Source organism: Myotis lucifugus, unplaced genomic scaffold (assembly GCF_000147115.1).
Source record: "Myotis lucifugus unplaced genomic scaffold, Myoluc2.0 scaffold_87, whole genome shotgun sequence".
Taxonomy (NCBI): Eukaryota; Metazoa; Chordata; class Mammalia; order Chiroptera; family Vespertilionidae; genus Myotis; species Myotis lucifugus.
This window is the reverse complement of record NW_005871135.1, coordinates 2,225,590-2,251,647: the sequence shown is the minus strand read 5'-3', so window position 1 is coordinate 2,251,647 and position 26,058 is coordinate 2,225,590. Positions and strand designations below refer to the sequence as shown.

The 26,058-nt window shown below is 45.2% G+C and overlaps 1 protein-coding gene across 1 annotated transcript in view; it reads left to right on the top strand.

Moving 5' to 3' along the window:
- BRINP1 (BMP/retinoic acid inducible neural specific 1) overlaps positions 1 to 26,058 on the top strand; it is a 146,879-nt gene that overhangs the window by 17,927 nt on the left and 102,894 nt on the right. Inside the window, exon 2 of the mRNA XM_006091086.3 lies at positions 23,726 to 23,993. Within this exon, the coding sequence (XP_006091148.1) occupies positions 23,776 to 23,993 (218 nt within the window). The 5' untranslated portion in view covers positions 23,726 to 23,775. The remainder of the gene's footprint in view (positions 1 to 23,725; positions 23,994 to 26,058) is intronic.

Genomic DNA, 26,058 nt, shown 5'->3' with positions numbered 1-26,058 from the left:
ATTATGTTCCGGGCTGCTTTATGTAGTGAAACATACACAGTAGTGTAAATGAATTTCAGTTTGATGTGAAGCTTACAGTCAAGAGTTCAGAGTTGAGTAAGTTAGTAGTGAAGGGCTTAGAGCAGGGGTGGGCAAACTTTTTGACTCGAGGGCCACAATGGGTTCTTAAACTGGACTGGAGGGCCGGAACAAAAGCATGGATGGAGTGTTTGTGTGAACTAATATAAATTCAAAGTAAACATAATTACATAAAAGGGTACAGTCTTTTTTTATTTTTTATTTTTATTCATTTCAAACGGGCTGGATCCAGCCCGCGGGCCGTAGTTTGCCCACAGCTGGCTTAGAGCTGGAACCAGCCTGCCCATCTCACCTGAACTGTAAAGTGGGTATAATAAATGCCTCATATAGAGTTTGTTGTGAGTTTACTGAGGTAAAGATGTTAGAGCAGTGCCTGATACATAGGAAATGCTTAGGAGATGGTAATCTCATCATTAAGGGTCACATGATCAGAAATGACAGCGTTGGGAGCCCAGGTTGACTTGGATCCAAAGACCAGGTGCATGTTCCTGCTCCATAGCCTGATTGTTGAGTAAACTTGAAGTCACCTAACATCAAATTCAGAACTAACAGCCAATAAGACTTTTGAGAAAGCTAGTGTGGGTGGGATGGAGAAGTAGAAAAGCCTCCATGAAGAGGAACCTTAGAGGATGAGCATGGTATTGCTGTAGAGGAGGCAGGGAGGTGAGTGGGTCAAAAGCTGATGTAGCCTATGGAAAAGATGTAGAGCCACCTAGTTTCCTCTTTCCAGAAATTTCTTTGAAGAATTAGATTATTCCTTGCGCTTAAGGTAGAAGATATTGAAACTATTGCATCTTTTTCATAGTGATACCCCGAAATAGAATTTCCATTCTCCCAGGCATTGACTACCCTGATGAAGACCCTTCTGATCATAAGGGGCTGATGAAAAGACGAAATGCACGTTGACAGTGGAATGAAGGGAACTCAGATTGTTCAAGTGTTGTTCAGGGTCTGGAATTATTACCAAGTGCACTTAAGACGGGATCCGTCTGGAAAGGGCTTCTGCATGACGTGCGTGGAATCAGATGTGTGTTTGTGAATATTCAATAAGACAGAGGTTGTGGCTGCTTCCGGCTCTCTGGATTTTGTTTGTTGCCAGAGATTAGGCTGCCATCTGGATAATACCTGCCTCCAAGATGTTGCATGGATTCTTGCTGATTTTCAACAACGTTGGTCAACAGTTCCCTTTGTTTATTTTTGTGCAGAGAGGAAATGAATGCTGGAACATGACGGTGATGAGAGGAGACTGGGGTGGAGGCAGGAAGCCTAGGCTCTGTTAGTTATGTGCTTGGGGGATCTTGATAAGCCACAGCAGGGGTTGAGATAAAAAAAAAAAATTAGGCATGAGCAGAGGCTGCTGAAAGGATGATCTGATTAGAACCCCTCTTAGGAAAAGAAAGGCATTTGCACAGTTGTATGGTGGCTGTGGCATTTGAGGTTGAATGTGTGGTGAGAAACTGGGAGGTGGGGGTTTGTTTAAAACCTCAGCAGTGGGTATCAGGTAAGCATTGCAACTAAAACGTCTTGGAAGTCCGTATGTATGCTCAGACATTCACCTGTTTATACAGCGAGCCTGTGTGGAAAGGCTCCTCTTTGTGCTAGAGGCTGTGGTTAAAATGATACCTTCCTGTCTGGAGTTGAGTCAACCGATAAATATGTATCATACACCTACTGTGTGCTAAGTGCTGGTGATAAAAGTGAGCAAGACAGTATGACTTTGACTTTTAAGGAGCTTACAATTCTGGAGAAAGATTAATATTAATCAGATAGAGGATAATATGAGAGTGCTAGAACGTGAACATGTATATATATACTCCATAATAATAATAATAATAATAATAATAATAATAATAGTAATAATGTATATTTATTAAGCATTTGCTATGTGCGAGGCACAGTACTAAAACATTTTGTATGTACTGTCTCAACTAATTTTCCATGCCTCCTTCTGAAGGAGGCAGAAAACAGTTATCATCCCTATTTTACCAATAAGAAAACGGTTTCAGGGATGTTAAGTAAGTTGCCCAAGGGAACCAAAGAATAGCAACAGAGTGGGAAACAGACTGAGGTCTGCTGACTGCAGTGCCCGTCCCCTTAGCTTCTCTCCATCTGTCCTGACTCCCCGACATGTAGTAGGGACTCTGGAGGAAGGAACAACTTCATGGTTGTGTTCTGAGATGAGGCAGAGGCAGGAAAAATGCTTAAGCTGAGCACTATGGGTTTAGTGAGAGCTCATTAGACATCTGGAAAGAGCATTTCATGGTGTGGGAACCACGCAGAGGTCTGAACCATCCCAGACCTTCGAGGAAGAATAATTAGTTCTGAGTAGAAGGTTGGGGGCAGCCAGGGAATCTAAGCAGGAGAGGGACATTCCAGTCCCTCCACACAGCTCAACCATGGGCAGGTGACAGTGTCTCAGGATCACCGCTCCGGGACCCAGGGAGGGAGAGAGAACTCACTGACCCGATTAGGAGCTACCCCACAGAGATGGAGATAAAGAATGAGGAGGCAGGTCTTACATGTAGAAAGATGGGCTTCGAGATATAAGAACTCCTTTGAGGGGCAGGGGCAGCTTTCAAACAGGGTGCTGTCAGGGGGAGGACACATTTAGGAAAAGTCAGATCCCTCAAGTTCAATGTAAACGCAGTGAATGTGGGAAATGCCAGTGGATGAGCAGGGGAAAAAGGCTGTGTGGTGCCAGGTGGGGAAAGGAGCCGTTGTTAAGTTCAGGGTTTATGACTTGAAGAACGTGACCCAGATAGCCAGCTTGCTCTTACTGATGTGCTTTTAATCGGATGTTCTTCTAAAATTCACCCTTCGCTGACTCCATATCTCATTCCCCGGAGGCAGTGCAGAGCGATCTGTTTGCATCTGCACTTTCTATAGCTAAGGGTTCTTCTCCTGTCACACCTGGTGGCTCACGTCTTGGACACAGCACAACAGTCGAAGGACCATTATGCTGAATGACCCAGGGGCAGCTCGGCATGACATGACACTGTGCCCTGATAGTGCACCCTTCCTGTATTCCTGGCGCTCTGCTCGCTGCTTTACATGCATTAATTTATTTGATCTGGGCAGTAGCCCGCTGGATTATATTAATCTCTATTTTATCCATACGTAAACTGAGGCAAAGAGAATAAAGCAACTTGCCAAGGTTACCTAGTTAATGACAGGCAAACCTGGGATTTGAACTGGGGATATCTCAGTTCCCGAACCATGTGCGTCATCTCTAGTATATTGTTTGCTTAATGCTGTACATAGATTTTCCGGGGAGGGGGGAGGGGGAATGGGAGGGCCAGTTTTGGGTAGTGCTGTAATGATAGTTATGTTTTGAAAGGAATCTCAGGTCTTCACAAATACCATTGAGTTAATTTTTCTCACAATTCGCCAGTCACCCATAGGTGGAGTCTTACTGGTCTCATGTCTAGAGATCTCCCAGGTGCTGAACATCTTAACACTTGGAGTGGGGGAAACGAGTTAAGTCGGCTCGCGTGAATTGCGCTTTTTCCGGGGAGGGGGGAGGGGGAATGGGAGGGCCAGTTTTGGGTAGTGCTGTAATGATAGTTATGTTTTGAAAGGAATCTCATTACCAAATATTTGTTTGTAATCCACCCTTTTGGTGGATGGAACAAAACCAAAAGACAGAGCCATCTTATATTTTGGCGGGAAATTCACCCCACACCGGAGTGTTAACTCTGGGTCTGGCTCCAGGCCATGATACAAAGGCAAGGGAGATTCCCATTCTGTGCATATGCCGATGGAGGCTTAGATGGGTGATGTAATACGCCCAAGGTGATTGTGGTAGTTGGCAGGTTGGGGGTTCAAACTAAGGCTGATCTGGCTCCAAAGCCCATGTTCTTACATGGTATTTTGTGCAGGCCACTATCCTTGTCTTTGTCTCTGTTTCTTTGTGAATGTTTCTGAAATATCAGTTTTCCAGGTGCCACCTTAACTTCCGCTCTCTCTTTGTCTCAGCTGTACTATTAGTGTTTTTCCTTAAATAAATCCACTTCTTACAGAAATGCATACATTTACAAAGGAAACTTCCTATCACTACATTTTCTTTTTTTAAAACGTCCTTGGCCAAATAGATGGTACAACTGCACAAATAATATGAGTAAAACAAAACAGTGCAATGATATTCTAGTTTAGAGTCTCGCTTCTATATTCAGCCATATTCTTCCCTGCCCAAGGATCTGATCTTTAGGCCTGCTTTCTTTGTGGTGAAAAGGAATATTTGAAAATGTTAGAGAGAAGCTAAAGATGTAGTAGCACCAAAATGAACCTTTCTCTTTGCCTTTATCAGGATTGAGACAGAGTAACAAAGGGATTTTTTTTTCTATGTGAGTTAGTATGTGAACCAGTAATCAGGTCTCCTCTTAAAACTACGTCTCTTCCAGCCAGCAATTCTATAAAATGCTGGACATCTTCTCAGCCCTCACATTCTTTCACTCTAAGAACTTGCTAAGGGTCCTCACATACTTCGAGATCCGGTTTGCAAGAAGTAGGCTTGATTGGATGATGTAGTGAAAGGTCTGAGTCTAGACTGAGACATGGAAGAAGGGAATAAAAAGAGAGCAGTCGCTATGCTGTGGCTACCATGAAACATCCAGAAGGGAAGCATGGATTGGAGTCTCTGGAACACCCATTCGAACCATCAGCTCCCTATTCTCTATGGCCTTTCCTATGATTCTTACCTACTTTCTCTCCCTTGTTCCCCAGAGACAAATGATATCAGGGCTGATATCCATTTTAAAAGCGACGTCTGCCCTGGCCAGTATGGCTCAGTTGGGTAGAAGTCATCCTATGCACCAAAAGGTTGCTGGTTCTATTCCTGGTCAGGCCACATGTCCAGGTTTTGGGTTCAATCCCCAGTAGGGGGCATGCAGGAGGCAGCCGATCGATGTTCTGCTCTCACATTGATTTTCTTTTTTTTCTCTGTCCCTCTCCCTTCCCCTCTCTCTAAAATCAATAAAGATTATTTTTAAAAAGCTATGTCTAATAAAGATTTTAACAATTATGTAGGAGGAATGAACAAGAATCATGTGTTCTCTGTTCCCATCTTTGGTTGGGCATTTGTCGTATAGAATTTCCCTTCCCCCAATAACTCAAGTAAGCAAAGGTGAGCATCTCATTTGACACATCAGAAAGTTCGATATGGGGAATGTCAGTCAAGTCCCACAGCTTCTGAGGCCTACAGAGTCCAACTATCTCAGACCCTGTGCTTTCTCTTTGTTACTGTGATATGTTGAAGATTTTCTTGGATTGGGGAAAAGGAAGCTCTTGGATTGGGGACCTGTCCCTACACCTGGGGGTAGGGCACAATGTCACACCTCTCAGCTCAGCCTTTCTTTGTTCACTGGTGGAGGGATGATGTTAATGAGATCCTACTCATGGATTTGCGCCCCTTGGGGGCCAATTAACTTCACTTTACTTCAGCTGCCAGGGACCTCAAAACTGAATCCAGATCAATTAGCTCTTCCCAGGAGCCCAGTAGCATCTCTTCCTTCACTCATTTTAACTATTCTTTGCTCCAGTTTTATTTTTAATTGTCTTGATTTATATCTTATTTAACTTCGTAATATCACTTTAGCCATGTCTAGGGCGTAGGTGGGGTATGAATTCTAAATAAATAAGTAAAAGCATTTTAGAGCCATCTCTGGAGAGAACAGCTTTCTGGTCCTCTTCTGGATGGAAAAGCTGAGGTTGCTCCCAAGAGGGTGACTTGGGGAGGTGAATCCTTTCTGGAGGACAAGGTACTTGGGGAGGGGCCAAACCTGGCACACTGCCTGTTTTTGCCAATAAAGTTTTATTGGAACACAGCCATGCATATTTTATACTGATTGTCTATGACTGCTTTCATGCTAGAATGGCAGAGCTGAGTAATTGAAACATGGACAGTATGGTCCATAAAACCTAAAATATTTACTATCTGGCCCTTTAAAGAATATATTTACTATTCCTGCTCTAGAGGAAAACAAGATTTGTAGAAGCTGCTGTCCAGGTAAAAAAATGGAGCTAAAGTTTTCTTTATTCCCCCACCTCTACTTAGTGTCTCATTTTTTTCTTTCCTCCCTAATTTCTTTTCTTTTCCTTTCCTTTTCTTTCCCTTCTTTTCCTTCCTTTCTTTCTCCTTCTTCTATTTTGATTTTATTTATTAAAAATTTTTATTTATTGATTTTAGTGTTGCATAGGAAGGAAAAGCAAGGTTAGGGAATTAGGATCCATTTAGTTAAGTGTGAGGCTTGGGTGTTTAATTAAGTTATTTGGACTCGATCCTGTAAGACCAGAATCACAAACATGCACCTTTTGGCACTTGGATGTGTTGTATTTGACCCTCACCTGTCAGGGGGAAAGACCATTTGTCCATGCTTAAAATGGAGAGATTTCATATAAAAATCTAGATTTCCGGCTTCTCCCAGAAATCAGGTGAGTGGCAGCTTAGAAATATCATCCCCACATGGACACAGCCTGCTGTCCTGGACAGGATGGTGTCGCCATACTCCCTTCTTAGGCTCCAGACCTCGCCGCCCCGTTCCCTCTTGTTTATGTCCTGGGCTTTGGAGTTTACATGAAGAAGTGGTGATGTGCTAAAAATTCGTCATTATCGATGTGATGATATCAATGTCAGAGGCTGTTTATTTGCTCATCAAACATTTAGTAAGCATCTATTTCCAGCCAGGCTTTTAAAGGGAAGGATTCTGTCAGGAGATGAATTAGGAGGCTGGTCCAGAGGTCCAGACGAGAGAGAGGATGAAATCTGCTTAGGAAGAGAGCCATGGTGATGGGGAGGAGGTTGGGCCCTTTCCCTTCAGTCCCCATAATCCTCCTTTTAAAGAGAACCTGTCCCATCCCATTTCCATAGAATCAGGTACCTGTCCCTTTAGCCCCCTTCATCTTGTTTCTTTTATATTATACTCATCTGAGAAGAGGGATCCATCCTGCTTCATTCTCAGATCCTCTCTCCCATCTCATTCTCATCTGGTCGAGTGGGTACATCCCGCCTGGCCCTGATTCCAGGCAATTCAGCCCCTGCATACAGAGTAGATGGCCATCAACCTCCGCGTGCCTCCCAGACCTGCCAGGAAGAGCCAGGCTGGCAGCATCCACCTCAGAGCTGCCTTTCAAATCAATACAACTGCTTTGTTTCCGTCTCTGCATCTGACTGCAGCATTCCCATTCCCTCTGCTCCCCAGCGCGCTGCTCTCTCCTGCATGTGGCTCCCACCCTCCCAACCCACCCTCCTCATCACCTCTGCAGGGTGTCCCCCAAAGGCCCAAATGTCTCCCTCCCTCCTGCACATCGCAGTATGATTGCTCTCAAAGTAATGAGTTGCTGAATTTGGGGAAGTTGGCTTCACTTGGAAATGGTCTGTATGCTAAAACAAAACAAAATCTTAACAAAACTAAAAAAAATCAATGCCTGCAGGAACAGGAGAGGATGCTAGGAGTAGAGAATAGTATGCAGGAGGAGGCACGAAGGCTCTGTCTTTACTCTTGGTGTCTACCATTAACTAGCTGTGGGACATTGGGCAAGCCTTGGTTTCCTTTTTCCTAAAATGAAGCAGCTGGACTTGATCCTCGGTGAGAGAGCAGACCAGATCTCTTTGTGTCCTTCCCCACCTCAGGGGAGTGTCCATAATCTCACAGACGGCCAAATTTAGGTTCATGAAAGTCAGTTACCTAATCCCCTAGTACAGTGGTAGGCAAACTGTGGCTCCGGAGCCACATGCGGCTCTTTGGCCCCTTGAGTGTGGCTCTTCCACAAAATACCACAAAATACCATGTGCGGGCGCACACATACAGTGCGATTGAAACTTTGTGGCCCATGCGCAGAAGTCGGTATTTTGTGGAATAGCCACACTCAAAGGGCCAAAGGGCCGCATGTGGCTCGCGAGCCGCAGTTTGCCGACCACTGACCTAATATGTTACCTGGCCCGTGAAATGTGTCTGACAAGTACCTGTTGAATGAAAGAAAGTCACTGGTATTTGATCATAGAAAGCCATAGAATGCCTGCATCAGAAAGACCCTTTGAGACTATTTAAAACTTCGCACTGTTTCCTACATGGACAAACGAAGGTCCGTGGACAGGATGAGCCTTGTCCCAGACCACACGGACCGACTCTCGTTGCATCTCACATTGTCACTGGGCTCAGTCTCAGGTTAACCATTTCCGGAGGCCCTTGTGGGTTTTGCATTAATGATCTGAGTCTTTTGGGGGAGAGGCTGAGCTGGTGAGTTCTCGCCTGCTCCTGGGCTGCATCTTTCTGTTGGTTGCTGCCAGGAGAACATGATCATTTCTCCCTGCTCTCCAGCAGCACACGCCACCCATCACTCAGGCTAACAGACCCTGCTGGGCACCCACCGTGTATCTGGAAGCCATTTTCTGTTCGGAAGTCAGGGGCGGCCAGCCAACATTTCAGTAATATTTGCTTTCCTAAGGCTTAGGCAAATCAGATCCAGCCACTTCTTCACACTCTCTCTCGTCTGGCATTATTTCCCTGCATCCAAGGCAAAGCAGAAGTGAGCATGGTTCTCTCCTTCCCTCTCTCCTTCCCTCTCTCCTTCCCTCTTTCTTCTTCTCTCTCTAGCGATATGTAGGTTTCTTCCTTCTTGCACCAATATGGAATCATAACCCGAAACAATGTTAAATTTTGGAAGAAATTGCCGGAGCCCACTGCCCTGATGCTAGTAAGTACAGAGACCAGGTTCCTTAGACGCAGGGTTATGTTACCCTGTCTTGCTTCTGCAGTGGGATTGGCCCGGGGCTAGAATTTAGACTCAACCTAGTCCTGTCGGGTAACCCTCATGGCCTCCCCTCCTTGATCCTCCATAAGCAGCGTGGCCACAGGCTTCATCTCTGCTGACGGCCCGAGAGCTGGGGTCCCATCAGGAAGGAGCCAAAGACATGTCCACAGAATCTCAGACTTGGGGACTTCAAGTCTCGGGAACTGGATTCCTTGTCTATGAAGTGAGGGCTCGGTTTCATCACCCTCACGTAGTGAGGGGATCAGATGGAGTCCTCTGTTCCTGACGGTGCTAGACTGCTAGGCCTGCGCCTCTCCTGCTGCTTGCGGTCATTGGGCCTCTCCCATGAACGGGGACTTTCCATGTTTCACAGTTGTGTTTATTCTCTAAGGAGCATGGCAGTGGGTGTGGTATTTGGGGGCAAAGCCTGTCTTTAGGGAGCTCTCTCCTTCATCTCCCCGCCTACTGTATGCTCGTTCCGTCCCAGCCCGGAAGCAGCCCTCCTCTGGGACTGCATGAAAGCCACCTTGGTCAGGGGCTGTCTCAGCCAGAAACAGACCAGTGGTTTCCTTGGAAGTTTCATAAAAATGGATCCTTTGGGTCAAAGGCTCCTTAATCTGCAAAACACAAGCTGTTTGCCTGACTTGCGGCCTCAGCAGACTTCCTAGGCTCCAAGGGGCTTTGGTATGGAAAAATGGTTTGTGTTTTGAAGATTAAGGGCCCTTTCATCCAAAAGATGCATTTTTTTTTCTTATTTCCTCAAGCTCCCTAAGAAACACTATGTTCCTTTCTGGTTTAAACGCTGCAGCCTCCTTTTGTATGCGGAGATGGATTAGAGTGCGCTGCACACTCACGGGCTGTGAGGAGAGAACTCAGTGACCCCCAGCCCCCGCCTCTCTCTTTTAGGACTGGCCCTCCTCTCCTAGTCCCGGTCTGGGCCAGTCATCCCTGCAAATGCACTCAATCATCTGGGAGTGTTTTCAGACTGCAGATTCTGGGCCCTCGCCACCAGAATTTCTGATGAGTCTCAAGGAGAAAATGCATCTTAAAAGCAGAGACTGCTTGGGACTCCAGCGTAAAGATAACCTGGCTTGGGGACCAGAGTCCCCAGCCCAGTAACTGTCAGTGCCGTGTGGTGGTGAAGAGCCTACGCTACGGAGAGATCTAGACTCAATCACAGCTCCGACTCTTACTACTCATCATGTGACTTGGGACAAATTACTGACCTTCACTGACCCTGATGCCTCAGTACAAAATGGGAATTGTGTACCTGCTAGCTACCCTCCCACCACCACCACCACTGCCGATTCAGTGGCCTTAACCAGCTGGCATCTATGATCACAGCTCATGCGTCTGTGGGTCAGCGAGGGGCCTGCTGGTCTAAGCCAGCCTTGATGGTCTAGGGTGGGCCGCCCTTGCTCCTCAGGTTCAGCAGGGGGCCCTGCCCTAAGCTTGGCTGACTGAGGCACCTTAGCAGGTTGGTCTGTTCCATGTCCTTCATCCTCCTTCTGAAACACCAGTCACATCCTTCCTGTGGCAGAAGAAGCACAGGAGGTGATGCAGAAGCCCACGAGGCCTCTTGAGGCTCAGAACTGGCACGCTATCACTCCTGCCTCATTCCAAGAGCCAAAGGGTCTGACGGTGGTGAGTGTCAGCGGGAGGAATGGGGAATAGCCTTCACCTCTTTAGTAGAAGTTCAGGGGAACCTCATGACAAAGTGCGTGGTCACAGGGAAAGATGAGGACGGAGGGGCATTAATGTCTTACACCTATTCCATAGGTGGTGGTGAAAGTCAACTGAGATCATATCTGTACAGTCCCTGACACGGTTCCAGTCAAACACTACATGTCCTTTAATTGTCTTCATCGTGGTCATGACTATAGAAAGGACTCAAAATGGTGGCTAGAATCATTAATCTAGAGTTTCCAAATCTCGCAACACAGATAGGAAAACAGGTGCTCAGAGGGGTGATGAAGCTTTCTCAAATGTCACACAGATGCGGCAGGTTGAGCCCTTAGAAATCAGACAGCATAATGCTGTTTTATTTGGGATTTGAAGGACGATAGGAAGGACCTTGGTAGTAGCTTATTGTGATATCTGACATTCCAGCAATTGCGAGGCATTTCTTAGAGTTAGGCAGTGGCCTCAGATGATCCTGCCCATCTCCCTTCCCTGCCAGGACATGGGTCTTACAAGAAGATGTGACTTTAGCATACATAATATTCATCTGGGGCATTGATTTAAAATGCAGATCCCTCTACCTTTCTTGCTAGAGGATTGCAATTCAGTTGGTCTGGTGAAGGGTCCAGAAGATTAAATATTTGTTAAGCATCTCTAGTGATTTGGACCGAAGTGGTCTGTGACCACTCTTTTTTGAAACCTGAGGAAAAGAAGTACTGAATCACTTGTATCTTTTTCTGGTTGAATCTCACATTAATAGGACCAGAGATCATCTGTGGCAGCATTACAGCTCTCAGATCTGGGGGAGCTTAGAGAGTGTTGGAAAGAGACAGTGGTGATAGAGGAAGATGGACTTGACCATGCACATACTTACCCAGGAACTCTCATGGCAGCAGGAGCACCCCAAAACAAGAACCACAGAATGGGTAATGAAGTAACATTAGCTGAGCAAATTTTATGTGGGTTGCAGATGTGTGTTGAAGAATCACTGTTATCTGTTAGGCCTTCGTGTGTTGGTAGCAATAGAGAACCAAACTCACACTGGATTAAGTTTTAACCCCTAGAGTGCCGGGGAGCGTGATCGCGCTCCTCCTGTCTTTCGCCAAAAGTGCCGGGAGCGCTATCAAAGCTTCGAAATGGCATCCAGTTCTAAGTCTGCTTTTATTAGTGATGATGATATTGCTAAATATGTCAATGTAGTAAAGGTTTCCTTAAGTTTTTGAATATGTAACTTCATTTACTTGTGATTCATAATTTTTTTCCCTAAATTGCTGTAAAATCAGCAAAAATGCCTTGGCAATTTTAGCATGGTTCCTAGGATATTGGTTGGCACTCAAAGGGTTAAAGAAGCAAAACAAAATAACACACTAGCTTCCCATAAATAAATTACTGCATCTTTTTGGACCAGGTTTCCTCTCCCATTAAGTGGGAATAATAATCAAACCTTCTTTGGAAGCTTATCTTAAGGACTAAGTGAATTATGTGTGTTTTATTTAAATAATTCACTGGTGTTATCTCGCTGAAGGTTTATTTTCTCACTTCTGGAATGAGAGGTATAAATCCCTGCCCTGTATATGTTAACAGTGGCTCTGAGATCAGATGGGAGCTCGGTCCCTTTGCAGCATGAAGTCTTGCTGGAATGCAAGGATGGAATGAGGAGTGTCTTGAAAGAGTGCAGGCAAGAGAGGGCACTTACAGTATCCAAAGTGACCATGTTTTTCTAACACTGTGACTGCCAACCCAGCACCTGCTTAAATATTCAGAGTGTGTCCCCTGCCTTCTGCCGTGGGTTCCATGATTGTCATGGACAAGCAGCAGTGGGAGCAGTCCTTTTAGCTCATCATTTAAAAAGCGCTGCATAAAAGGATGAACCCATTGCACAAAACTATCCGAGCCCAAGGAGCCTCCATCCAAATGCACCCGCCAGGAGCCTTTCAGCTGTTTTCTTTAGTGACCTGTTAGAAACATCAAGCCGAGGGTCAGAGCTCTTGATGAGTAAATGTTGAAGTTTAGGTTCGGAGGGAAACTTAAGTGTTTTATTTATTTGCTCCACTGAATATTGGGAATAGATTAGCCACAGGGAAGAATTTAGAGCCATTAACTCAGCAGAGCACTGTTTATTTATTGAACAGTTATATTTTGAGCACCGGTGTAGTGCCAGTTCCCGTCTGTCTTGGGCATCTCATTCGAACTCCGGGCTCTGTAGTACGCCTCTGTAGAGAGAGCATCCTTTCCGTACTCATCTCTGTGTCCCGTGCGGCATCTGATTTACTGATTTGCACATAATCGGTGGGTTTGCACGATTCAATGCCTTTTGCTCCCACTGGTCCCAGTAGCTGAAATGTCTTCTATGAAGTCCTTTTTCTCCCTTCAGCTGGAAATCACCACTGAACCATCGGAACCCAAGGACAACCTCAGCACCCCTGAGAAACTTTGAACTGGCTCTGTTTGAATTACTTTTCCCCTCATTCATTCCAACACTTTGTTTAGGTCTCCAGTAAAACTCAGTTTGGCCCGTCCAGGGTGGCTCAGTGGTTGAGCATCAACCCATGCACTAAGAGGTCACTGGTTTGATTCCTGGTCTTGGCACATGCCAAGTACTAATTTTCTTTCTCTTTCATATTTTTACTTTCTTCTATAGCTATTCTCTGAGTTTATAAATACCATCCTCATCTTTCTAAGAAGGAAAAAATCCTCCATGGACTCTTTGCTTCCTTCTCTGGTGGAGGGAAAGGAAGCACTGGCTACTGCCTTTGGGGTATTTTTCTTTGCCAAGTACTCTGCACTCTATGCTTCCATTTATTCATGTCCCATTCATTACTTAATCTCTTTCAATGAATCTTCAGTTCCCATTAAGACATTGAAACGCTGTCAACCACCTCTGGATTCTTAAGTGCAAGAGGCATTTTGAGTCCTTCTCATGTTGTACCACTCTGTAGTTTTTTGAAACTTGAGACCCTTCTCTTCTTAAATGTTTCTGTTCCTCTTGCTTTGTTGATATTATTCTCTCATGGTTCTCCTCCTCCTCCTCTTACAATCTTTTCTTACTGTACTTCCTGGGATTCTTTCCCTTTTGATTCTTCCTAAACATGAGCATCGCTCCATATTTGTTTCCGCTTCTCTTGTCTCACATGTATTCACTGGGTGTTCTCATCCACCTGCAGAGCTCTAACACCACTAGTTCAAATTGTTTTACAAATCTCTACCTCTACATTGGCCTCTCTTTGGTTTGGACTCAAGGAATCTTCAGTCTACTGAAAATTCTGACTTAAATGTTCAACAGACACCTCAAACTCAATAGGTCCAAGAGGGAACTTGTCATCATTTACTCTAAACCTATTCTTTTTTATTATTGTTTATTAATTTGAATGACATCGTCATCAGACTGATCATCAAACCAGCTAGAGGAGTCATCATTGGCATCTTTCTTTCACCACCCCATCCACCCAGGCATCAACTCTTGCTAATTTTGCCTCTCCATCTTTTTTCACTCTGTCAAATGTAAGATATCTTGTTCAGGCCATATCTAGCATATCTAGCCTAAACTATCGTGATATCCTCCTCCATTCTATCCTTGTTCCTCTAAAATCTACCCACTACCCCTACAGTTGGAGTAATCCATCTAAAATGGAACTCTAAGGTAGAACTCCTCTGTTTAAAAGCCATCAATGGATCCCCATGATCCCACAGGGCTCATCCTGGCTCTAGATTTGTTCAGTTCATTCATTCATTAAGTACTGATTTAATGCCTACCATACGATTTGGACATACATAGGAGGAAAGAGGGAAGAATCTATGTCTTCAAAAAACTACCAGTCATGCATAAATATCTATCTATCATAATAATAAAAGGCCAAGAGGCGTCACGACCAAAACAACCAAATGACCGGTCACTGTGAAGTGCATGGAGCACCTCTCGGCCCCTCCCCTGCAGCCCATAGGCTCCAATTGCAGCAAGGCTGGTGATTGGTGGGCAGGTGGGGCGGCAGGCGGGTGGGTGTGGTGAGGCGGGTGCAGCAAGGTGCACATGGCGAGGCAGGCACGGCGAGGTGCGCACAGGTGGACGGGGCTACGAGTGTAGCGAGGTGTGTGCAGGTGGGTGGGGCTGCAAGTGCGGCAGGGTGGTAGGCAGGTGGACAGGGCTGTGAGCGCGGCGGGGCGGTGGGCGGGTGGGCAGGGCATGCGCGGGTGGGCGGGGTCGTGCGATTTTGTGCGCTGGGCCTCTAGTATATATATATAAAAGCCTAAGTGTCCAAAGGACTGGTTGACCGGTTGCTATGAACTGCACTGACCACCAGGAGGCAGATGCTCAATGCAGGAGTTGCCCCGTGGTGGTCAGTGTGCTCCCACAGCCAACCTCCCGTGGCCCCTCCCCCTAGCCAGCCTGCCTGGGAGGGCCAGCAGGGGGAAGGGCTGCAGGAGGTTGGCCACCGGCCCCCATTAGGACTGGACGAGATGGCCCCAATAGGCCCCGATCACCGGCCAGGCCAAGAAACCCCACCTGTGCACAAATTCGTGCACCAGGCCTCTAGTATGATTATAAAACAAGTCACCCCATTTAGCTTTTTTGCATTATCTCCTGTCACTCTCTCCCTTAACATTCCACTGCAGTAACTTTGAAATGTTTATAGATATTATATTCATACCACACTTTTCCATGATTTCACATGCTTTTGTCCTGGCCTGAAATGCAGGGCCCACATGTTGTCACCTCACAAAGTTCTTATCCTCTAACCCAGGGGTGGGCAAACTTTTTGACTCGAGGGCCACAATGGGTTCTTAAACTGGACCGGAGGGCCGGAACAAAAGCATGGATGGAGTGTTTGTGTGAACTAATATAAATTCAAAGTAAACATCATTACATAAAAGGGTGCGGTCTTTTTTTTTTTTTTAGTTTTATTCATTTCAAACTGGCCGGATCCAGCCCACGGGCCGTAGTTTGCCCACGGCTGCTCTAACCCCTCACCTGGATGCCATCTCCAGGAAGCATTCCCAGAGACCCTCGCTTGGGGCTCTGTGCTCCACGAACACTGTGTACACCCTGTCTTTGTCCTGTTATATTATATTTAAATTACCTGTTTCTTTGTCCATCTCCTACTGTGGATTGGGAGAACTAATTAAAATAGTAGGGACTCAACAAATATTTGTTGAATTTTATCAAACTGACCCAGAAAAGACATTCCAAAAATGTTAATTTCACTTTCCTTTTTGAAAGATCTCCTGCAAAGACTGTTGGTAATTTGAGGGAAAGCTTAAAAGGCAGTTGCCCTGAATTTAGATCTTTGCATTTCTAAATGTGGCTCAAATGAAATATTTATGAGGGAAATTATGCTATACATAACTTATAGATGTATTGTTAATTACAAAAATATATAGAGAGTATGATCAGGAAAAAAAAGTTATTGATTCTTGTTTCCCACTCTTGAAACTTATTTTTGGATCAGGCATCCCTGTTATTTGAATGAAACTTAAGACAAGGCCATGATATTTTCAAGTGACATTCAGCATTTTTCCAGCATTTTTCTGTTCACCTCTATTCCTCACATTCAGTCTTGGTTCAGCCAGTATATTATAACAAATCAAATTTTATTTAAAGGGGAAGCTTCACTATTCCTCCAGATTCTTCTGTTTTTCCCCAGTTTATGATTTTGCCTTATCTCCTCAGTCTTGCTGACCTTGCTCCTGACTTCTTCAGGGTCCAGAGTTTTCTCACTATACCGAGGCAAAGACGTAGCCAGAGTCTTCCTAGACTAGTACTTTCTCGTCAACTTAGCGTCAGTGCTGTGAGGGCTTGGCAGGTGTTCAGGCTAACGTTTTTCACATGCAGTATATTTTTGGTGGCATCTGGAGCTTCTCTTTGTCTCTGGTGTCGCTTGTGATTCCTTTGATGAAGGAAAATGCACCTCTTTCCAGCTGCTCACTGACCAGTCATTGCTGTGTCCTTTTAAATTACAAGGCAATTTCAGTTCCTTTGGCTGGGATCCCCTTTCCCTCCAGGTCAGGTTCTAGGGTGCCTCTCCTGGCTTTCTGTTGCATGTGGCCACCTCTAATTTATGGGGGACACATCCTTTTACACATGAGCTAAGCAGTTACCTCCCAAATGGCAGCCCCCCTCTGCCACCAGGTTTCAGCAGGCTCCTCTTTAACTTTCCCTCCATAGAATTCTTTTTTTTTTTTTTTTTAGATTTTTCCGGTGTGAGTCAGACACCAATGCACCCTGTTCCCCTAATCTACATGGGGGCATTTTTAAAAAATATATTTTTTATTGATTTCAGAGAGGAAGGGAAGGGAGAGAGAGATGGAAACATCAATGATGAGAAAATCATTGATTGGCTGCCTCCTGCACACCCCACACTGGGGATTGAGCCTACAACCAGGGCATGTGCCCTGACTGGGAATCGAACCTTGACCTCCTGGTTCAACCATTCAGGCACACCAGCTGGGCTCCAGGGGACATTTATCATGTTGATTGTGTGGTCTTGTTGAAGCTCATGGTGAGAGGCTTCTACCCTGATTGTGCCCCCAAGTTGTTTGGGGATGGGCAGGAGGATTCGCCACACGCTGTCTGTTCTCACTCAGATGCCATTTGTGATCTCTGCCATCATGTGACGGGAAGGTTGAGAATCTCAGAAAGCTCATTTTGGCTACCTTTTTTGGGATTCTAAATAGTGGTCACCCACCTCTCTTTAGAATATGGTATCTATTGTCTTGGGATTCAACTAAAACCAAGACTGAAATAGTTGCATTTAAAATCCTATTTAATCCTTCTCTGAACCCCACGAGGTACTCATCCTCCTCTTATTGCCCGCGTTTTACAGATGTGGAGACTGAGTGCTCATGGTCACCCGGCTTTGTAGGTTTGTGTCTCCGGTGAGGAGTCTTATCCCGAGATCCAGGTTTCAAAGGCGAAGCCTGGATGAGGTCATCAGGTTGACCCAGGCTCCAGGGGTAAGCACTGTGGGTGATCTCAGATCCGGTGACTCGCCTTAGGGACCCTGAGGGTGGGGGACAGAGGAGGCAGTCCCTCCACCCTTGGCCCAGAACGTGGGCCACGGCTCTGCAATGCATACAGAACCAGCGGAGGAGCTTGGTGACAAAGCTACAGAAGGCCCTTCTCTCATCTCTCCTGCGTGCTCCCCGGATGTAAATAATTTACAGTGGCAACAGTGAGAGAATATGCTCTGTGTAGGATGAGCCTGATTCCCTTCATTACTCTATAGGCTTCTATATAGCACGGTTCAGCTGAGGGTCCCACGTGCCCTCCATTCTGCAGCCCTTGTCAGTGCTCCACATCTTCCGGGACACCCTGCAGTAGAGGCCTGGGACTCACAGAAAGTCATGGGGGGTGGGGTGGGGAGGGGGGTGGCAAGGATAGCACTGGGAATAGAAACAGCCTCTCTTTCACAGGCTCTGAACCCAGTGGCAGGAAGTTCCCTGTATGATTGTTGGGAAAACACCAGCTCTGAAATGCATGGTATATATATCCAGGCTGAATCTAGGAGGTGCAGATTGGGAGGGGTGGCCCTTGAATGTGGAAGTGTTTGTTTGTAATGTATTTAATGTCTGTCCATTTATTGATTTTGAAGGACGGAAGCAAGCGCTCAACCAAACAGTTGCAGCGAAACAGGTCCTCGAAATATTGATAATAACGTGGAGGCGACCCTAGCTGGTTTGGCTCAGTGGATAGAGTCGGCCTACAGACTGAAGGGTCCCGGGTTCGATTCCGGTCAAGGGCACATGGCTGGGTTGCAGGCCGTATCCCCAGTAGGGGGTGTGCAGGAGGCAGCCGATTGATGATTCTCTGTCATCCTGATGTTTCTATTTCCCTCTCGCTTTCCCTTCCTCTCTGAAATCAATAAAAGTATATTAAAAAACAAACAAAAACACGTGGAGGTGGATGAGTGACCTTCTCAGGCAGTGTCATAGGGTAGATCATAAAGGCACATCTAGCCCCGCACTGTCCAGTAAAAGTAGAATACCATCTACATATATAATTTTAAGTTTTAGCAGCCACATTAAAGCAATTAAAAATATACAGGTGAAATGAATTTTAATCATATATTTTATTTAATCCAATACATCCAAAATGGTAATATTTCAGCATGTAACCAGTGTAAAATATTAGTGAGATGTTTTACATTCTGTTACTCCTACTAAGTCTTTGACATCTGGAGCTCTGTATTTTAAGCTTGCAGCATGCCTCGATTTGGAGTAGCCACATTTCAAGTGCTGAGAGCCACAGTGGCTCCCAAACTGGGCAGTGCAGACTCCATCCTAGCTGTGCCATTTGCCAGCTCTGATGTGTTGGACCAGTTACTTAAACGTTCTGAACCTCAGTTTCCCTCCTCTCATGTATAGTATGGAGATCATAATCTCTCATAGTATAGAGAGGAGGTCACATGTGTAAAGCAACTAGTGTGGTTCATGGTATATAGTAAATGCTCAGTTAATGTGTGGTTCTTTCCTCAAACTGATTTCCATGGCAACTAAACTGTAAGCTCCTTGTGGGAGATGGACTCTATCTAGAAATAAACCAGTGCTAACCCTCTCTCTCCCTGTTCCTTCTACTGAAATCCCCGCCTCTCCCTCTCCCCACCCTCCTACCCCCGCAGGCATTTGCACCACTTGCCTTCACTTCCTTTAGGTCTCTGCTGAAAAACCACTTAATCTGAGAAGCTTTTCCTGAACACCTTGTGTGTAAAGTGGCACCCTCACTCTCAGTCCCCTCTTACCTGCTTTGATTCTTTGATCTTCTTTGGAGCACTTCTCACCATCATAGATACAGTTACTTCTCATTTGTTTATTTCTCCCAACCCAATAGAAAATAAACTCCCAGCGGGCCCAGGTTGCTCTGTTTACTATATAATGTCCAGCTAAATATGTTAATGGATGAATGAATAAATTTATTGGACATCCCCAATGCTTTGTCCTTAGCATGTAGCACTGAATTGAAATATACAAGTCTTGCTTGATGAGAGAGGGAAAGAGAAATATGGGTGATCAAATGCCTCAGGGGCCCTTATTCTCACTAAAACCTCTGCTACCCTGTGTCCTACCCTCTCCTACTCCTAGACTTGTTTTATGCCACTTGCCCCGCTGGAATTTCCTTCACTTCATCTCTGCTTAACAAAACCTCACCTGCTATTTAAGGCCCTGCTCGAATAACACCTCTTCTATAGGATCCTTTTCAGATCTCCTGGTTGAAAACATTATCTCTGGCCTCTCTTCCTCCACTGGATTTTTCCCTTTTGCTCTAGTATTTATGACAGCATGTTTCATATTCCAATTTCTCATGGATGAGTGTGACTCCTCACAATATATTGAACCTGTGGAGGGAAGATCCTGACCTCAGCTGGGGCGGGATGAGGGTGGGGATGTAGTTGAAATTGTACAGTCTTTGTGATGAGAAACCCAGGGGTTAGAATCTTCAATCTAATACTTCAGAGTTGTGGGCTTGGGAAAGTTACTCAATGTCTTTACATCCCAAGGTGCTCATCTGTGCAGTGGGATAGCTGTGGCCACCTCGTGGAGTAAACCTTTGTTAAGATCTACTCTGTACTGAGGGCTTTAATTACTACCAAGAGGGCAGACACAGATCTAAGCACACAGTAGATGCCCAATAAATAGTCACGTGACCTTTACATGATCTCAAATCTCTAGTTCAGTGGGTGCTAATAGGGGCTTGTTTGCAGAATGGGAGTCACAGTGTCTATGGCAGGGGTCCTCAAACTTTTTAAACAGGGGGCCAGTTCACTGTCCCTCAGACCGTTGGAGGGCCGGGCTATAGTTTAAAAAAAAAAACTATGAACAAATTCCTATGCACACTGCACATATCTTATTTGAAGTAAAAAAACAAAACGGGAACAAATACAATATTTGTATTTGCATGTGGCCCGCGGGCCGTAGTTTGAGGACCCCTGGTCTATGGTAATACTAGTATGACAACATGTAGGTAACACATCTATTGGCACCCACTAGAATGAATGGCTCTTGTTCTTGCCCACTAAAATATCTGCATCTAATGAAATTCACTGTATAGAAACTTTTGTTTTCACTTTTGGTGTTCTAGGGATTATTGTGATTTTTCTAAGTCACTAGAGATATATATTCTGACTCCTTCCACAAAGCACTCATCTCTACTTGCCCCAGTGTAGATTTTATCATAGGCCGCACAAAGGTTCACACACAGCCATACACACCCACTGCATTGTCGAGGCAACGTGCCAAAAGGAAAACCAGGAGCTAAAAGGTAGACGTCTAGTACAATTGGCCTCTGAGGTCATGATCTGTAAAAATTAAAATGCTGGATTAGAGCAGGGTTTTACCTTTTGCACCATTGCCATTCGAGCCCAGTATTTTTTGTTGTGGGGAGCTGTGCATTTGTAGGATGTTTAGCAGCATCCCCTAGCCTCTACCCACTCGATGTGAGTAGCAACGCTCAGTCATGACAATCCAAGCTGTCCCTTGGGAGACAAAATGGCCACCACTTGGGAAGCGCTGGGTTAGATCTTCCCAATTGCAGCTAATTCTAGGACTGCGGGCTGAGGGCTCACTCGCTGCTGTTCCATGCATAGCTTCCTTCCACGTTGGAAAGCTGCAGTGTTCCGAATCGTGTTTCCTTACAAACAGTGTAACAGCCAAGCATTCCCTCACAGGCTCCCACCCACACCCACTTACAACAGAAGCCATGTGGAAGGTTTGTATGGGTGACACGCTGCGATTTCAGTGTGTCGTAGCTCCCCACCGAGATCTCTGAGCAGTCGCCTCCACCCCCTGCTTGCCACTCAGGTGGGCCTGGCAGACAGTTTTGGCAGCTGCAGCTGTTCCAGTTCTGCACTCAACACGCATGGCTTTGTTTGAGGCTCTAAACAAAACTTCAGGCCACAGCTCCTGACAGCCACTCCTCTGCTCAAGTGCCTCTCTCCTGGCCGCTGACAGCTGGGGCTCGCGGGGCCAAGCAGATTTCTGTGGCTCCTCATAATGCAATTGGGCAATGGAGGGAAACATCTAATTGAGTAGGAAATTCCTATCTCCTTTTTATTTTCTTTTAAAAAATATTTTTATTGATTTCAGAGAGGAAGGGAGAGGGGAAGAGAGAAACATCAATAATGAGAGAGAATCATTGATCGGCTGCCTCCTGTACGCCCCACACTGGGGATTGAGTCTGCAACCCGGGTATGTGCCCTGAATGGGAATTGTACCATGACCTCCTGGTTCATAGGTCGATGCTCAACCACTGAGCCACACTGGCCCAGCTCCATCTTTTTTTTTTTCTAGCTTGGATTTTCTTCCCATTTCAGTTGGAAGCGTAGACAAATAAGATATATCTATTCGTGTTTATACATCATTTTACACTTGGCAAGATGTTTGTGCCCTTGCCACATTTTAAAATAAAAATCTAAGATCTAGAGAGAGGAAATAATTGTCCAAAGTCACACCATTAGCCTTGAGTAGAAACAGTCTTTTAAAGGTTCTTGCCAGATACAGGTTTACAGCCCAGTGAGCAAGGCAGACACAAACAATTAAGTATAATGAAAGATAATAAGCACTAACATACAGTTATATAAAGTGAGCAACTAGAGTGGGGAGAAAGGATCAACTAACACTTCTGGAGATGAATAGAAAAAGGAAGTGACGTTTGAGGACCTGACTCAGCTGGCTACTACAGGATGAACAGGACTTGGCTGGGCAGGGGGACACTATGAGCAAAGACACTCCCAGCAGGAAATGAGTGGACACCATCAGCACCAACATTCATCATTATCATTATCCTCACCATCACGGAGCACTTGCTACATGCCAGCCACTGGGTAGAACACTTCACATAAATTGTGTCATTGCATTTAACATTAGGTGCTATTGTTTTGTTTTTTTTATATGTATTTTTTATTGATTTCAGAGAGGAAGGGAGAGGGAGAGATAGAAACATCAGTGATGAGAGAGAATCATTGATCAGCTGCCTCTTGCACACCCCACATTGGGGGTCAAGTCTGCAACTCGGGCATGTGCCCTGATTGGGAATTGAACCCTGACCTCCTGGTTCAGAGGTCCACGCTCACCTGCTGAGCCACACCCTCAACCGCTGAGCCGAGCCAGCCTGGCATTAGGTGCTGTTGTTAATCACATTTTACAGACAGGGAAACAGACTCAGAGAGGTTAAATGACCTGCCTGAAGTCATACTTTTTATAACTGACGAGACCTGGATTCAAAGCTACCTTTCAGTATGGACTAAAATGAGCTCTTCTAGAATAAGTGGGGTGGGGGACATAGACAGCACAATTATAGGCTAGCAAGTAGAATTTTGACGAAATGATAAAAACAAAATTTATGAATTTTCAAAAGGCAAGGTGTGGCCATGAAGTCTCTTTTCTCTTCTCCCCTCCCTCACAAGGAGCCTCTTCTAAGCTCCCCTTTCATAAGCATTTCTCCAACATGGCGCCGCGGTGCTACTCTACCATCCCCCCAAAAAGAGGTGGCTAAGGCCCTACCTAGTTTCTGAGCATCTGGGAACCTTGAGGCTCAGAATCACCAGCAGGTGAATCTCAGTCACGATTCCTTTGGGGTGAGGGAGTCCCCTTACTGAGCCCTGTAGAAGTGACTCTAAAGAGCTCCACAGACGCTTCCCCTGTAGGCATCCCACCCTGAAAGCCATGCTCATAATCCGTCCGAGATGGTGTGCATTCATGTAGTCGTGCAAAGTGCACATTCAGTAGCTACGCGTCTGTGTGAGAGGAGGCGAGAAAGGAATTCTCATTTACCGAGTCCCTGTCCTGAGAGGCGGGTTGTTTGTGAAGATAGTAGGTGGGCCAGAGACTTGAGTTCTGTCTCCACATCCCTGAGACTCGGTCTCTGCATTCGCTCATTTCATACATTCTTTCAACACGTAAGCCTTGAAGGTTTTCCATGTACCCAGTGCCGAGATATAGCACTTAAGCTCATCCTATGTTCTGCAGGTGAGGAAACTGCGTTCCTAAGAAGTTAAGCATTTACATGTTCATACAGCATGTGAACAGCAAAGCAGGAACGTGATGCTGTGCTCTTAACCAGACACTGTACTGAATTTTGTAAACCTTAAAGCACTGTACTGATGCAAGATAGTATTAAGAAAATGTGTTAATACCATTTTCTCCTTTGTCTTTCTTCTCTCTCTCCCTCCCCCCCTCTCCCTGTCTCTCTCTCCCACCCTTCCTCCCTCCCTCTCTCCTCCTTTTTCCACAGGACTCCACAGAATGGAGCAAGAATGAGAGGAAAAAGGCCGGCAGAAAAGCATGAACTGGAGGTTTGTTGAGCTCCTCTACTTCCTGTTTATATGGGGCCGTATCTCAGTGCAGCCCTCCCACCAGGAACCAGCTGGGACAGACCAACATGTCTCCAAGGAATTTGATTGGCTCATTTCAGACAGGGGGCCTTTCCACCACTCCAGGAGCTACCTATCCTTTGTGGAAAGACACCGTCAAGGATTTACAACCAGATATAAAATATACAGGTAAGCTCGGGGCTAAGCTGGTCCTTGCCTTTCTTTCATTCATAGAAAGCTTCCGGGGTCAGCCATTGGCACGGGCCTTACTGTAAGGGGGAATGTCTGGGCCAAGGAACCCTTCAGCAGGCTGTCAGCCACTTCTTCACTTATTTATTTATTTTTCACTTTGCACAAGAGATTAGCAATGACAATGAGAATAACAAAGAGTTAACATTTATTGAATACTTACTATGCTCTGGGCATGATATATACTATCTTGTATAAACCTTATAAACCATCAGAGATAGGTTCTGTCTGTTTTCTCTACTTTATAGATGAGGTGACTGAGCTTCATCAAGGTGAAATAACTTGTGTTAAATCACATTGGAAATGGTCAAATATTTTTAGTCAACCACATCAGGTGTTGGTAGTGTTGTTTTGCAAATGCTGTCAATGCATCCAATAACCTACCCAAACACATGCACACATTTGGACATAAGAGAGGACACTCGGTGAACCACCTTTTCTTGAGCAGATCTGAACTGGTTCTTGGCCTCTTGGAATCCTACTCATACAATAAGGACTTACCCCAAATTCTTTTCTGCTTAAAACCATTTCAGAGTCTCCTCATTCGACTGGATCACCCTCTCTTTGGTATTTCTATACTTTTCTACACTTATACCTCTTGAGTTTTAAACCATTTGCAATTACTAGTAGAGTGCATATTTCTTTCTTACCTAACTGGAAACTCTTTGAGGGCAGGGTGCATATATACTAGAGGCCTGGTGCATGACATTTGTGCACTGGGGGGTGGGGGGATCCCTCAGCCAGGACTGCGCCCTCTCACAGTCCGGGACCCCTCAGGGGATGTCTGCCTGCTGGCTTAGGCCCGGATCCCCCTAGGGCAGTGGTTCTCAATCTTCTGGCCCTTTAAATACAGTTCCTCATGTTGTGACCCAACCATAAAATTATTTTCGTTGCTACTTCATAACTGTAATGTTGCTACTGTTATGAATCGTAATGTAAATATCTGATATGCAGGATGGTCTTAGGCAACCCCTGTAAAAGGGTCATTCGACCGCCAAAGGGGTTGCGACCCACAGGTTGAGAACCGCTGCCCTAGGGGTTCTTAGCTCTGCCTCTGAGGTGGGAGAGGCTCCTGCCACTGCTGCTGAGCTCGCCAGCCGTGAGCCCGACTTCTGGCTGAGCACACTGACCACCAGGGGGCAGCTCCTGCATTGAGCATCTGCCCCCTGGTGGTCAGTGCGTGTCATAGCGACTGGTCATTCCACCATTCAGTCGATTTGCATATTAGGTTTTTATTATATAGGATGTAAAATTTCATTTCTAGATGCCCAGACTCACTTTTGTTCTGCCTTGTATCATATGCACATAATAAATGTTATGGACATAAGTGAATTAGAGAATGCATAAAGTCTCTAGAGGTGTGATTTTTATCTTAAAGGTCAAGGAAAAAGGACAAATCCCTAATATTTCTGGACCAGTTAGGATAAGACAGCCAGGAAGCATAGCGAAGGCTGTAATCTTGGCCTGCAGCTGGGAAAGCATGGCTTCAGGTCTTATATCTTCTATATACTTGATATGAAAATACTCATGTCTCCTTTGCACATTTTGTGACATTATGGGCTAAAAATGGGTTATTCATGAAATTTCTACCAGCTGCCAATACTTCTGCTTTTATGCTGAATATTCAAATTTTAGTTTGAAAGTTGGCCCATTAATGACTGGGGTCTTGCATTGGTTCCATTCGTACAAGTTCACAGATGAACTTTCTGTGAGCCTTGAGGAGCTGTAGAGAATCTGAGTTATTGGGGGGAGGTACTCTGGGCATGATGAAAAGCAGGGTCACAAAGGAAAATGAATAATGGATGTGCATGAAAAGAAAAAGAACACAAGGATGAGAAACATGGTGCATCTTCTTTCAAAAGAAAAGAATATCAGAACCTCAAAAAAATAATTACTGATTCAAAAAAATACAGTTATTGAATATAAACTATTCCTTAGGAGAACTATTTCTAAATCACCCCAGAACAATAGTTATCTACTTAATTTCAAGTTTAGATTCTTAAAA